The sequence below is a fragment of the Onychostruthus taczanowskii genome, unplaced genomic scaffold (genome assembly GCF_017590055.1).
Source record: "Onychostruthus taczanowskii isolate IOZ18803 unplaced genomic scaffold, ASM1759005v1 scaffold64, whole genome shotgun sequence".
In the NCBI taxonomy this organism is placed as follows: Eukaryota; Metazoa; Chordata; class Aves; order Passeriformes; family Passeridae; genus Onychostruthus; species Onychostruthus taczanowskii.
The window spans coordinates 1,948,488-1,963,146 of NW_024504122.1; the positions used below are offsets into that span (position 1 = coordinate 1,948,488).

The window sequence follows — 14,659 nt, forward strand, 5'->3', positions numbered from 1 at the left end:
CGTGCTGGAACTGACAAGCACATCGGGCTCTGCAGCACAAGGCTTCACTGCACTTTTACAGCCAAGCTTACCAACTACACTCAATGGGAAAAAATGGAGATTTTTTTTTTTCCCTCCAGAAAGATGGCTGCTTATTAAAAGTTAATTTTAAAAAAATGTTTAAGAAAGGAGAAAAAAAAAGAACACAAAACGCTGCTTAGGTTTCTGCATACTTCAACAGCAAGCAGCAGCTGTCAAATCTACAGCCAAGACTGCCTTCTTCCAGCCCCAAGCGTCCCTGGAACAGTGTGCCAGCTGAGGCGAGCATCTCCAGGAAAAGCACATTACAGGGCTCTTGTGCTCTTGCCTCTGGAACAGAGCATGGTTTTCAGGCTGTGTTCAGGCATGCCAGGCTTTGCTGACTGCACAAAAATGGGCGGGCTTGGTGCAGCAGCATATGTTTGTTGCATTTTTGAGTGTCTTGCAAGCAGCTTTAGCTGATTAGGTCACTAGAGATCATGCTTGGCTTCGGACAAGCACAGTGATACAACTGCATGTGCTGTGAGCTGGAGAGAGTATTCTGTGCTGATTTACACTTCTCAGCTTCCATTCAGGAGATGATGATTCTGTTAAAGGATTGTAAGGATCTCTTAAAACAGCATTGGAAAGAAGGCAGTGTTTCCTTGGATGAAGCACACTGTGACCTCCTGCAGCAGGGTGAATGGATTGTAGGTGCTGTGAAGGCAGGACAACCCCACTCACTGTGAAGGGTTTAGGAATGTATATAGTTAATTTGATATACTTGGAGATGTGGCTCGTTGCCGTCTTTGACTCCTCCATTAGAACGTGCGGCTGCCGCAAAGACAAGTTTCACGTGTGTGTGCTTGTATTCTTTGGCCAAAGCTGCTCTCTTTCAGCACTAACTACTCAGCCCCTCTTTGGGTCAGAGCTCCACCCCTGTGAAGGAGCAGAGCCTGTTGAGGCTCTGGAGCCGCGGCTGTCCGCCTGCCATGGCTCCTCCTCCCCTCCCACCCTTGGGTGGAACCACAGAAGGGAAAACTTGCCAGTAGTTAGCAGGCAGCAGAGCTCGCAGAGCCGCTGCAGCAGCATGTCCCACTAGCCCGGTTAGCAGTGGTTCTGTCCTTCCCGAGGTGCTGCTGAGCGCAGGAGAAGATGGTTATAGCAATGGGAGCCAGGAAAAATCTGAAAAGGAATGAGCAGCCGAGAGACCTGGCATTCCATGGGCAGCTTCAAAGGGAGGTGAAGTATCTGAATCAGCGCAAGAGTAAATGAGCCCTGGCTGCTGCCATGTTGGCAGAACAGAGCTGTTCAGAGGCAGTTGGACAAGTTTGTGGCTGATCCGGTTTATCCAGTGTTGAAGATGGGAAGTTACTTGTCTGCTCCAGCTTACTTCGCTCCCAAGGATCCCTTTCGGTAAGTCTTGCACAGGGTTAGCAGTGGGCCTCCAGAGTGTGGTTTCCCCCTGTGATGCCATCCCAGGCACTCAATGTGTGAAGCTGGAAGAACGAGGTCCTGTGCTCGTGTGCCGGAAACAGCTGGCCTCAAACTGGGATCCCATGTTGCTTTCAGGAGGTGACAGGGAAGATTCCTATTGCCAGTCCCTTCCCAGCTCCCTGGTTCGAGGGAGCAGCTCCAGTGTGTGCACAGCCAGGCAGGCTCCCTTCCAGAGAGCACTCGATGTGCCACTGTGCCCTGTGTCCCTGTGCTTTGCTCACCAGCAGAGGAATGAGATTAATGTGGCTGCTGCTGCTTCTCTTCCAAAGCTCCTTGTGACTGGGTGAGGTGAGGTGCTGCTGTGGGAGTTCAGGAAGGTGATGTAATCTGCAGCGAGGCAGCACATAATCCTGTTTAAGAAATCAGGCACTTTGCAGGTAACTAGGGATGAGAAGGATTCTTCTGTGATATTTTGGTTAATTCAAATTTTATTCGGTTTTGGTCCAATTGAACAAATGAGAGTCGAGAAAGGTGATAGTTCCAGAACAACACTTTGATTGCATTGCTTCTCTACAGTGAGAAAAGTCAGTGAGGCTGAACACAGCCAGGCTGGTGATTGACACTGATGTGCTGATTAGGTGGATAGATGGGGAAAGGCACAGCTTGCACTTTCATTGTCTTCCTCCTATCCCCTCTGCTTGGATTTGCTTGCTATTGATCCTGTTCTGCAAACACTTCCGTACTGGTTTGGGAGTAAGGAGCCTATTGGTAAAACAGTCTAGGATAGGAGTAAATACTGCTGCACAGTTGCTGAGCTTCTTTGGGCAACTTTCTGAAAAAGCAGCCGCTTTCAGAAGAAGGAAAGTGAGCAGACACTCATTATTTGTAATATGTCTAGGGTATTATGCTAAGCCGTAGATACACCTTCTCCTGAGTGTGTGGAAATGGTTTTGCATAGTCAGAGCTTAAGCACTCTGTCTTTCTAGTAGTCTGTCTCCTAGCGTCTGTTCTTCCTTGTCTGGTGTCTCTTACGTAGCCAGAGCACACACACACTGCTGCTAAGCCCGGGTGAGTAAGCCTTTGGGTGAGCTGCAGGCTGGGCTAATGCTTTATTCTGCAGCTCTGTGTGACTGTCCTCTCCCTGCCCTGCCGGCAGAATTGGAACCACGGCTCTCCCGAGCCTGCCCAGCGTTAACTGATCTGGCCTGCCAGTGTGTGTGAGGGGCGCATTTTGTTAATGAGCCCTTCTCCAAGGGATCTGTCTCTTTGGTGCCAGGGAAGTCTTTGCTTCCATGAAGGTATTGCCTTTCATTTAGCTGTAAAAGAGATGCCACCAGGCACCAATGCTGCTTTTCAGCTGAAACTAGGCTGGTTACATGTTGTGACCTGATCCTCCTACCACCCCCCACAAAACCAGGAGTCCATGGAGCAGTGATTTGTGAGCTCTTTCTGCACTTGCTGTGCTGCAGAGCATCAGGGCTGAACTCTGCACCCAGATGCTGCTTGCAGTTCCTGGAGGATGGCTGTGGGAGGAAAATTAATTTATTCTGTACAGCCAAAGCTGGGTAGTGAAGAATTATAATGTCTGGTCTGTATAATCAGAACAGGATTCTGCAGCTCTGAAAATGGTGGCTGGGCAGCAAGAGGAAGCACATATGCAGGTATGGCTGTTACCAGTCCTCCATGAAACTTGATCACCATGGCTTGCTGCTCTGTAATAAGAATAGCAAATAATCTAGGAGAAGATTAGTGGTTTCTAATCTATAAAAGATAGAGGAGCATGGCATACTCCTTTCTCTTGGTTGTGGTGACTGGCAAAGGTTAGCTTCCTTAATACTTGTAGCAGTAATTGCATTCCTGTCTCAGCTGATGAGAACCTTGGTGCAAGGGCACAGCTCCAGTGAGGTGGGAGAGGAAGAAATGGCAACTCTTGTATCTTCTGGGAGAAAATTCTGACATATCTCTTCAATGAGAGCTTTGTGGAACAATCATGTGCTGCTTTTATCATTTGGTGAATGATAAAAAGCATTGAAGCCATACCTGTGTGCTGTCAGCCACTACACCTGCCAAATCCAAGCCTTTTCGAGGTTACAGAATGCATGGTAAGTGACAAAGGTGCTGCTTGGCAGCATGGGCTGCAGCCGTGTGCCATGTCCTGTTCCTGGCAGGGATTAACCAAGCAGCCATTTAGACCCATTCCAGCATCCAGCCTCTCCAGGGCTGCTTGCTCTGTTCCTGTTGCCTCATTGCCCAGGGTGGGGCTCTGAGCCTTAAGCTGCAAACTTGTCCTGCCCAGATTTGTTTAATTACATAGCAGAGAACTGACTGCTTGCTGGCTCCACCTCCTCACCTTCATTTTGCTATGGGTGTGTTCCAAATTAGATACCAGTGCTTATTTCCGGATGGAAGCAAACTTAACTAAGTGCTATAAGGTTGAATCAAACCATGTAGTACTAGAGGAGGGGTAAAGGGAAGGCAAATGCACATGATCCCCCACCTACCTAAACAGAACTGTAGTTTGTATTGCTTTTGCAGAAATTTTACGTTTACGTAGGGAGAAAAAGAAAGTGGTTGAAGGTGGAATTGAAGAGGGGTGAGGAAGGGAAGGTGATGTGCTTAAAAACAAGTAAGTGACCCACCTGTGTGGAGAGAACACAGAAAGGCAAGTCCTGAAATCCTGGTGAAGCAGTCTCCAGCACTGCTGTCTGCATCCCAAGTGCAGGTCTGATCACAGCTCCCTGTTTGAGTTGGATAAGTCTGAGGGATCTGATTTGCCCATGCTGAGCCAGATGTTCCTGCCACAAAATGATAAGATGTAATCACTCGTGGAGCACACACACTGGTACAGGCATGCATGGAGGAGTTGGATAAGTCTGAGGGATCCGATTTGCCCATGCTGAGCCAGATGTTCCTGCCACAAAATGATAGAAATCTTTGCTGTTAGTCTCCACTTGCTCTTTTTTCCCTCCCACTCACCTATTTGCTCATTCAGCACAGGGTATTTACTGCAAATGGAAGCCAAAGGCCAGTGGTTGAAGGCAGAATGCACTGGGATGCCTTCTGGGTCTCCTGCATACCAGGAGCAGGGTGTAACCATGACAGTGCCCCCAGGCTGGGGCTCTAGTGATGTATGTACCATGTAAAGCAATCTTAAATTGCTGTTCCCTCTGCTTCACACAAAATTGGCAGGGCCTGTTGCATGTGCTGGAGTTCTTTCCCATCACTTGGAGGGAGGACAGGATTTGATGCTCCTCAGCTGGGAGAACAAACACTGTAGAAGCCAAATACATCTTAAGGAGCAATCTTCCTGAGGGGAGGGTACAGCACTGAATACTCCATGAGGTGTGTTTTTTCCTAAAGCCAAAGGCTGCTTACAAGCAGCTTTATCTTGTCACTTTGCAGTCTTCTGAGATGGAGCAAATAACTCTCTCTGTGCTCTCTTGGAGCATGACCAGCCTCACATATCATCGTGCTCATTACAAGCTGCTGGAGTTTACACGGAATGTCTTTGGCACCAATAAGCTTTTAGGAATCTCGTGAGAGGTGAAGTCAGCTGTAGCTCTCATCTTAGCCCTGGGAGCATTGTAAGTGCTCCTCCAGTGCCACCAGCAGACTGCAGCACAGTGGGTGCTGAGGGAGACCAGCTGCCTGGAGGGACCCCCTAAACCCCCATCCCACTGCAGTGCTTCCCCCCCAGTGCAGTAACTGAGACGGGTGTTGGTGACAGAAGAAAGTCTTCTTCTCACATTTGGGAAAACATTGTATCAATGACAGGACTGATCCTCAAGGTGTTTCTTTGAACCAGTTATTGGTGACTAACCTGGATTCTGCACTCAGAAATGGCCAGTGCCAGACTTATTTTCCTTTTAAAGTCTGAGAACATGCTGCCCAGGGCTAATGGAATAATCCTTACTGATGCAACTCCTGTCTGCGCCTTATCTCTCCAGTAAGTCACACCTCCATGCTGCTGAAGTTAAACTCCCTTGCCCAGTGCATCTTGCTGAGGCAGGATTATTTTGTATTCAGCAAGCCTGGGTTATGCTTGTGATTTTCTAAAAAGGTATCTGCAGCAGAATTTCTGTATTTTTTTCCCTTGATTTTTTTTGGGGGGGAGGGGAGTTTGTTTCTTGAAAGGATGTAGATAGACAATTAATAATGGTTTCTTGTTGAAATAGAGGCTGACAGATATGTGAAGGATCTGGGGATTCTCTTCATGAAATCAGAGAATTTGTTTTATTTAGGTTTTTTTTTTTTGTGGGTTGCTTGTGATGTTTATTTTCTCATGCACTGTGATTAGCAGAAGGGAGAGCAATCAGCTGGGAGAGGTGGACTTTCATCACAGTTAATTGGTGGATGCAGTAATATATAGAGCTCAGGGGATGAACTGCTTTGAAAACTCTCCCTCAAATGCATAATGCTGCAGTTTACCTTTTGGGAGAGGCCTTCCTACAGAACAATAGAAAAACTTTCCAGAAAGGTTGGTGCAAAACTGGCTTTGCATTTCAAAAGGAAGTGGATCCTGCTGCTCAGTCCTGCTTCCTGAACTGGCTGAGGAGGCAGGTGCCCTGGCACAAGGGTGATGCTATAGAAACACTGAGCAGAAACAGAGCAGAGCTCTTGCTGTGCTGGGCAGCTCTGCAGCTGGAAACTGCATCCAGAAAGAGTGAGAAAGCAGAGGAGCAAAGTTTATAAATGTGGGTTTCATTGTGTGGGATTTGTTTTAAAATTTGAAAGCTTCTTTTTCTTTGTACTGGTTGAATCCACCTCTCCTTACAGACCTTGGCTTTGGTGCTAATTTTCAGTTCAAAGAGCACTGGGAAGTGGAAGGGTTTAGTACATCCATAACTGGCAGACCTACCTGGTGGTGAGCTGCTGCCAAATGTCTGTGTCCTCCATGCACGAAAGGACTGTTGATTTGTGACTTGCTGCCAACTGGAACTTTGTTCTTTTGTTTCGTTGAAGGTGCTCTGAATGCCAGGATCCCCTCACTAACTGGTACTATGAGAAAGATGGGAAGCTGTACTGTCACAAAGACTACTGGGGGAAGTTTGGGGAATCTTGCCATGGCTGCTCTCTGCTGATGACTGGACCTGTGATGGTAAGGACTTTGAAGGACTCCTGCCTGGAGGCAGGACATGCCTGCCTCCGTCTCCTCAAACTTAGTTGGGAGTTATCTTAGGTATTCAGATAACCTGAAATAAACTGAGGGTAATAATCTCCTTGTTACTCTAATCTCTAATCAAAGATTATAAATGAAGATTGTGTATGCATCTTCTAGATAGAAATTAATTTTGAATGGGGGTAGCTGTTGAAGGAGGGAGATGTGAGGATCTGAAGCATATGAACAAATCAAGTGCTGAAAAGTACAGACCTGTGAAGCAGAAAGGTGATTCAGGGGACATCAGTTTCTGTAGCACAGTGCCTCAGTGTCTCCAGGGGTGATTTTCCACTGCACTGTGGAGTCCCAGCTCTCAGCTCAGGGTAAGCAGCAGGTTGTGGCTGTGGGAAGGTTGCCATCCAAGGCCCACCTGAGTTGTGGCCAGAGTGCTTTTTCAGGCTGACAGTGTCTTGAAGCAGTGTTAGCCCCAACTGCTTTGATGCATTGAACTCTTCCTCCACAATATGGGCTCACCTAAATGTTCCCCTCCTGCCACAGCCTTGCAAATATTTAAACTTTAAAAGTGCCAAGAATGAAACAAAACCATTATTTTTCTAGAGCCTAAATAAAAAAGCAGGATGGAACTCAGTAATATGATTGCTACCTCAAAAGGAAATACTGAGAATTGTGCAGACAATTTCTCATTGCCTGCAAAAGTCTTTGCATAATAATGTCACTAAAGGAAGTTCTCGTAAGGGAAATAGAAGAATAGACCAATTAATAAAAATATTCTTTAAAGGTATTTTTTGTCTCAGTTTGTGCATTTTTTTCTGTCAGCTGGCTGGTTAAATATCTGAATTTGTGCACTGCCTGTCTGCCAAAAAAAAGAGCCCTTTCAGCTTTATTAATTCAGGCGTAACATTAATTATCTTGCCAAGAGCAACTGAACAGGAAGGTTTAATACCTTGTTTACTAGTCTGCAGCAGACTATCAACTATTTTTGATAGTTGAGCAGCTGCCAAATACAGCAGAGGTTCCTGGGACACGAGCTTTGCTTGGAGTGTTAATGTGTTTGTTTTGGAGTTCCGTAAACAAGGTGCCATGGATGAGGTTCAGGAAAGACAGAATGGACTAATATAACTCTTCAGTGAAAAACTGCCACTTGCCTTAGAGATGTGAGTGGACACATTGATTGGAGAGGTGCTGCATCTGCTGATGGGTTTTGGCTCTCCTAAGCTACTCCCTTTTCTGTCTCTAGGTGGCTGGTGAATACAAGTATCACCCTGAGTGTTTTGCTTGTATGAGCTGCAAAGTGATCATCGAAGATGGGGACACTTATGCACTGGTGCAACATTCCACTCTCTACTGGTAAGAGGAGCTGCACTTTGCCACAGAGCTGCTTCCTGCTGAGTGCAAGCTGTGTTCAGCTGGCTCGGAGTGGTTCAGCCAATGCTACTCTGAGGAATGCCAGGCAGCTGCCTTGGAGGGAGGGAGGAAGGAGTGCTGTAAGCACCAAAACTATGGCTTCTGGTCAGTGAGAGAACTCAGACGTGTGAGTTTGGCAGGGAGGGATGGGAGTCACATTGCCATAATGACTTTCTTCACTCTTCCAGTGGAAAATGCCATAACCAGATTGTGCTGACACCGATGATAGAAAAACACTCCACTGAATCTCTGCGGGAGCAGCTGCCTTATACGCTGACCCTCATCTCCATGCCAGCAGCCACTGATGGCAAGAGGGGATTCTCTGTGTCTGTTGAAGGTGGCTGTTCCAGCTATGCCACTGGTGTCCAAGTGAAAGAGTGAGTATGACCAGGTTTTGTGCAATGTATGTGTCTGTGCAGAGGGAGCTTGTAAAAATCCTGCAGCACTCTTGTCCTGAGGGAATCTTGGCATTACAGGGATGTAGGTTGGCTAATAGTCATTTGTGTTTGGTCTTAATTTCAGTCTTGTGACAACCTTAACTGATAATTGTATCTCTCAGTGCTGTCTCCTGTGAACACAAAACATTTGGACTAAAATTTTACTTCTGGTGATATGAAGAGCTCTCTCCAAACCAGCTAAGCAGTTGGTCTAATGGTAGCTCCCTGTGCTGGTAGATTAGCACTGGTTTATTTCAAAATACCAATATGAAGGGGAGCATAGTTTTGATAATTTTGGCTAAACTGACTTCACATACAGACTGTAGTTCCCATATTCAGAGTTAACAGGATGCACATCAGCCCAGATGTCCGGAACGCCATCCACCCTGCAGATCGGATCCTGGAGATCAACGGAGCTCCCATTCGTACCTTACAGGTGGAGGAGGTGGGTAGAGCTCTATTCTGAAGCCTCCTTCTCCTCTGCCTTCCTACGTGTTCTCTCTTTCCTTACACTGTTCTCCCACCCTACTTAAAGTGTGCGTACACCACTAGTACTTGTGCTGACAGGAGGAATAAACATAAAGGCAAGATTTGTCTTCCAGCTGGAGAGGAAAATGTAACAGATGGAAATGCAATTAGGATTCAGTCCTGATTTTGTGGCATTCAAACGTGAAGGGAGGTAGTAAGAAAAGTCTAGGGCTGTGACAGAGGACAGAGAGGCTGTGAAGGCTTTCCCATGTACTGCTGGTAGAGTGCACAGTTATGATCCTTCTAGAGGCACTGCTAATACACAAGGGCCCAGCTGTTCCTAGGGATGTTCCCATTGCAAAAAAACTATTTGCTGTCTTTATTTACAAGTAGATGCTTTCTACTTGTAAATAAAGTAGATATCTGGTGATGCTGCAAGAGTGTAAGGGGGCACCATTGCCTTCACTTCCCAAGGGTTTTATTTACTGTTGGCACTAAAGAGAACATGAGGAGCATAAGGCATCTCTCAGATAGATCTCCATGTAGCTTTTGCAAAGCTGTTTTTTGCAGCACTGTTCAAGGTGGAAACTTGGGTAGTTTTTGAACACTTCCTAGAGAAAGAAAAGTATTTAATAGAGTCATAAAATACCAGACTGAAAAGCACCTCAAGGATCATCTGCTGCAATCTTTCTGGACAAAAGCACTATCTAGAGCACTATGTCCAGCTAAAACATAAATGTGTCTAGTGTTGGGGAATCCACCACTTTCCTGGGGAGATAATTCCAAGGGCTGATTGTTTTTTGTAAAAAAATTGTCTTTGTATCTACCTGGAATCTTTCCAGGATTATTTTGTACCGTTACCTCTTGTATCTTCCATGTAACTCCTTGTAAAAAGGGAGTCTCCATCTTTTTTGTAGCCACTCTTTAAATACTGGAACATGGTGATAAGGTCTCCCCTAAACTTTCTCAAGGCTGAACACACCCAGTTCTCTCAGCTTTTCCTCACGTGGCAGCTTCACAGCACTTCAGTTATCCTTGTGGCTCCTCTCTGGAGCCTCTCCAGCCTGTCCACATCTTTTTTATATAGGTTACTTGTAGCTGACCAGAAAGAAGTACTGGATAGCATAAGGAACTTCTGTGTTGCCGGCCCGATTCGTCTGGTAGACAGTTGTGGTGCACGCAACTAAACCACAACTATGGAGTGATCTCACTGAACTCTCTCCTCTGGTTCCTGAGGGGCATTCCCTGTGTCTCCTCTGTCTCCTGTAGTTTGCATTCCTCCTGCCTGCTGCTATGCTGCCCTTTGGTTTGATTTCAGGTGGAGGAATTGATTCGCAAGACAAGCCAGACCCTTCAGCTGCTGATAGAGCACGACCCAGTGTCGCAGCGCTTGGACAGGCTCCGCCTGGACTCCCGTCTCCCCACCCACATCAAGACACCCATCTCCCCACGCTCCCTCTCTCCTCTGGACATCAAGGAGAACCTGGAAGGAACGCTGCGACGGCGCTCCCTCAGGTAAAGACTTGGAAGCACTGCCTCTGTCCTGCCTTTGCCCTGTGCTCCCTGTCTGGGCACCTTAGGCCTTGTGATGGCAGTGAATGTGGGGACAGGGCTTATCTCTGCTGTGAGCCTTGGTATAAACCAGTGGAGAAGTCATGGAAAGCTTTGGATTCTGCTGTTGATGTACACTTTCTCTCCGTTGCTTTGAGGATGACAAACGTTCAGTAATAAAAATAAGGAGCTGTACTGTTAACAGAGAAAAGCTACTAAGTTTCAGAGTCAGTAAATGTAAAGGTCAGGTTTTTACCAGCCTTAGATGACTGGGGAAGAATGTGGGGAAAGGGAATCTGGCTGAGGCCTGGGTCTTGGGAAAAAGTCTTTCTGAGAGTGGAGCACTCAGTTGCTCATTTAGTCTTTTACCAGTACTAGAGATAGCAAGCGATGTGTCTTCACAGCTTCCTCCCCCAGTTCTCAGAGCTCCACCTCAGATACCAGTGCAGGAGAGCTTGTTGTTGCTGTTAGGCAGCTCTGACTTGGAAGCTGCTCTGGATTCATAAGGAGCTTCCACAGTCCTGGGAGTGCATCTGGGTTTGGAGGTAGTGAAAGCACTGGAGCACATTAGAAACTGGTCCCTTAGCAGTGAATGATGGGATATGCAGGACCAAAGGTTACCCAGCAGCTTCCCTGATTTTCCTGTCATCCTTGTTGTCCAGGAGAAGTAACAGCATTTCCAAGTCTCCCGGCCCCAGCTCTCCAAAGGAACCGCTCCTTCTGAGCCGTGACATCAGTCGTTCTGAATCCCTGCGCTCCTCTTCCAGCTGCTCCCAGCAAATCTTCCGGCCCTGTGACCTGATTCATGGTGAAGTTCTAGGAAAAGGATTTTTTGGACAAGCGATCAAGGTGAGGGAGGTCCTCAAACATTCATCAATTACGTTGAGTACAGCAATGTCTGCCTGTCTTGGCATCCTTCCCCACCGTCTCGGTGGTTTTGCCTTGTCAACAGTGATCAGTCTTGGATCTTCCCTGGTTTGCTCTGAGATCCATTTCTGTTTCCCTCCCTGACCCATGAGTGTGTCTGACTGCAGATGGTTCTGACTTTGTCCCCTTTGAATGTCAGTCTTGGCTGTACATGTTCATCTCATGAGTCGGATTTAGCACTCCAGAGTGCCTGTCACAGCAGGCTCCTGGGTGAGGTGGGGAGAACAGGGAGCAGGGCACACTTCCTCTTACGAGCATCTTCCCTGTGATGTGCGTTCAGCTCCCCAGCATTTCTTACCCGCCCTTAGTGTGGCATGTTCAGGGGTTTGCTAGGCTGATGTAGTGGCCATGTCTGAACCCCTGGCACAGCCTAAATGGCTTGTCAGCATGGGGGTCAGGTCTTGCATGACTCTCACAGTTCCAATCTCAATCAATAGCATTCTCTTGCATTTAAGCTCTCTGATCTTGACTGAGGGTACTCCAGCAGTTCCTATCCCAGCATTCCTGGCAGCATCAGGGGCAACTTCCTCTGCCTTGTTAAGGTTCTGTGAGTTCCTCAGTACTCAGACTGCACTCACCATGGGATGGGACTTCTCCCCTTACACTGGTATAAACTTGATGTGTCCAGCCACCATGTTCATTTCATGCTTCCATGGGAGGTGATGAGCCAGCACTACAAACCCAATGCTTGATCCATACTAATGAGCATATTTCTCTTCTTCTCTGCTCATAGAGAAATAACAGGTGCAGGTAAGTGAAACCTTTGCTCTGTTGCATGCTTTTGTCATCTGTGTCCCAGCAGTTACTGGCACAAAGGCATTTATTTTCTGCTCAAATTGCCCCATGGCTATCTTGTTCTGGTGCATGCTCTGGGAGTTAAATTTGCCCCCATGGAGTTTCATGTGACACTTGTTTCAGTTTTGCTGGTATGTCAGCTTAAGAATTCCACTTAGCCTTGCCTTTGTCTCTTCACTTCCTTTTATCATTGGATATTAGATGTCCCTGGCTGAAACATGCAGTGTTCCCTGGCTCATTACCTGTGTATGGATGCTTGATTTCAGATGGGAGCAGAAGAATATTGTTCTCTTGCTTCTGTTGTGTTATTCCATGCACCCACATTCCACCTGTGTCAGCTTTGTTATGTCCATGGCTCCAAACAGAACTGGTGTGTCACAGTGTTTGCAAGAACTCATAAGCTTCCTAAATACTGTAGCTGGGTCATGTGTTCTGGATTTTAGTTCTAGAGGTTTTCTAAAGGACTTTTTTGCCTCCTACCTTTAAAAAAAAAAAAAGTGACATTTTTCTTAGGCTTCAGATTGACTGGGTGTGATGCAGCAAGTACTGTGTCTGGTCACATAATTCTCTTCTGATCAGAGAGGCAAGGTGGTTGTTTAGTTCACTGCAGATCTTAGGGAGCCAGAGCTGTCCAAGTTAAGCAAATGAAGAGGAGAGGATTTCCAGGAAAACATGCTGATAGGAATTTGGACCCTTTCTACTCACTCCTGCACCCTGTGCAAGCAAGCCTGAGCTGGTTACAAAAAACCTCCATAATACAGCAAAATGCCAGGAACTAGTTGGAGACAGGCAAACAGTTCTTGAGGAACTGGAAATGCTTTCCATGTCAAGAGCCAGGAAATTTATTACCTTATTATTGTGATGGATTTTTTTGTGTTTTCCACTGTTCTAGGACATTCCTTGCATGTTGAGACACACTGCTCCAAAGGAGCAAGGTAAAATTAACTGCTTCTTGCCTTAACTGAACAGCCTGTGCATTCCAGTTCCACTTGCATGTGGATGGGATTCCCCATAAAGCCAAAGTATTTATAATGCAGTTTTGGGTTGTTTGGTTTGGTTTCTGATGCAAGTGAACATTGATTCTTTTGCTGATACAGAGTGCAGTTAGTGAAGCCTGTGTACAAAATGTGAGCATCCCTCTGGACAAATCTGTCCATAAGGGAACTTGGAGGCATGCACCAGCGTGGAGGCTTTGACAGCCTGTGTGCACATTCAGCCCTGTGCTGCCCAAACTGGAGCCTTCAGCTCTGGATCCTGGCATGGTCCTCTGTCAGCTTTAGGTAGTTTCTGTTTCACATACAGCAGATTCTGTGAATTCCAAAAGGAGAAGTTTCACACGGTTTTCGGCAGATCCCTGGGCTCTGAATTTCCTCCCACCTCTATTCTTCTCTGGATGGAGGGGAATGTTGCACTTCTAAAGAAGTTTCAGGAACATTGAAGCTGTGTATTCTTGAACCTTTCCTGTAGTTGTGGGTTTTGTTTCCACCAGGTGACTCACAAAGCAACAGGAAAGGTGATGGTGATGAAAGAGCTGATTCGCTGTGATGAGGAAACGCAGAAGACTTTCTTGACCGAGGTAGGAGCAGGATCTCAAACAGCTTCTGAGCCAGTAGCGTGGTAGAACTCTCCCATCTTCTCCAGAGAGAGAGATCCTGCCAGCAACCTGGCAGGAATAAAGGTGCTGAGGAGGGAGACATTGCATGGGGAAAAGCTGACATGAGCTGAATGTTTGCTGCAGTGAAGTGTGACTCACACTGGGCAATAGACATTGCTTCAGCTCCAGTTCATTAATTTTTCAGTGATAAGAGCACCTTCAGTCAGAGGCAAATTGAGCTGTGCAGTACATAAAGGATTTATCCCTTGAGCCTTGTGCATAAGTACAAAGGATGAGGGCCAATATCTGTAAGATATTTAAGACTCATGCTGTATTTAAGCAAAACTATTTTCTTGGCGGCTGCCTACTGTAGCCATGATATTATGAAAAATCCTTTGCTGGGATTTTTCATAATATCATGGCTACAGCCTACCATGTTTTTCAAAGTCAGATTTTGCTTAAAGGCAGCTCTCTAAACACCTGACACTGCTGTTGTGGCCCTAACACACACAGCACAGACCCAATAGCTGCTCTGGAGAGTTTTGCCCTCTGAAATGTTAGCCAAACTCAAGGATGCTCTCCTTAAAGACTAAGATCAGCTTAATTGCACAGCGTGAAAATGAAGAGGCAACAGTTAATTGACTGCCTTAAGGCCGGGTTTGAGTGATCTCTGTGATCCCTGAAGAGTACTTTGAGCACTGGAATGCTTTTCACCACAGAATGGATCTGTGAGGACTTGTTCCATTCACTTTTTGGGGTGCAATGTCTCTGCTTGCAGGTGAAGGTGATGCGCAGCCTGGACCACCCCAATGTGCTCAAGTTCATTGGTGTGCTGTACAAGGACAAGAAGCTCAATCTCCTCACCGAGTACATCGAGGGGGGCACGCTGAAGGACTTCCTCCGCAATGCAGTGAGTATGGACACCTGGGA

At 46.6% G+C, this 14,659-nt stretch overlaps 1 protein-coding gene across 2 annotated transcripts in view; it reads left to right on the forward strand.

Moving 5' to 3' along the window:
- The window catches only part of LIMK2 (LIM domain kinase 2), a 30,579-nt gene that overhangs the window by 8,524 nt on the left and 7,396 nt on the right, over positions 1-14,659 (forward strand). Inside the window, exons 1-9 of one of the 2 annotated variants that reach the window (XM_041420557.1) lie at positions 1,105-1,413; positions 6,397-6,532; positions 7,791-7,900; positions 8,146-8,334; positions 8,734-8,839; positions 10,181-10,377; positions 11,076-11,262; positions 13,625-13,711; positions 14,508-14,639. In XM_041420557.1, the coding sequence (XP_041276491.1) occupies positions 1,361-1,413; positions 6,397-6,532; positions 7,791-7,900; positions 8,146-8,334; positions 8,734-8,839; positions 10,181-10,377; positions 11,076-11,262; positions 13,625-13,711; positions 14,508-14,639 (1,197 nt within the window). In that variant the 5' untranslated portion in view covers positions 1,105-1,360. Of the gene's footprint in view, positions 1-1,104; positions 1,414-6,396; positions 6,533-7,790; positions 7,901-8,145; positions 8,335-8,733; positions 8,840-10,180; positions 10,378-11,075; positions 11,263-13,624; positions 13,712-14,507; positions 14,640-14,659 lie in introns of those variants that run through there. The other variant, XM_041420556.1, reaches the window with a different exon arrangement.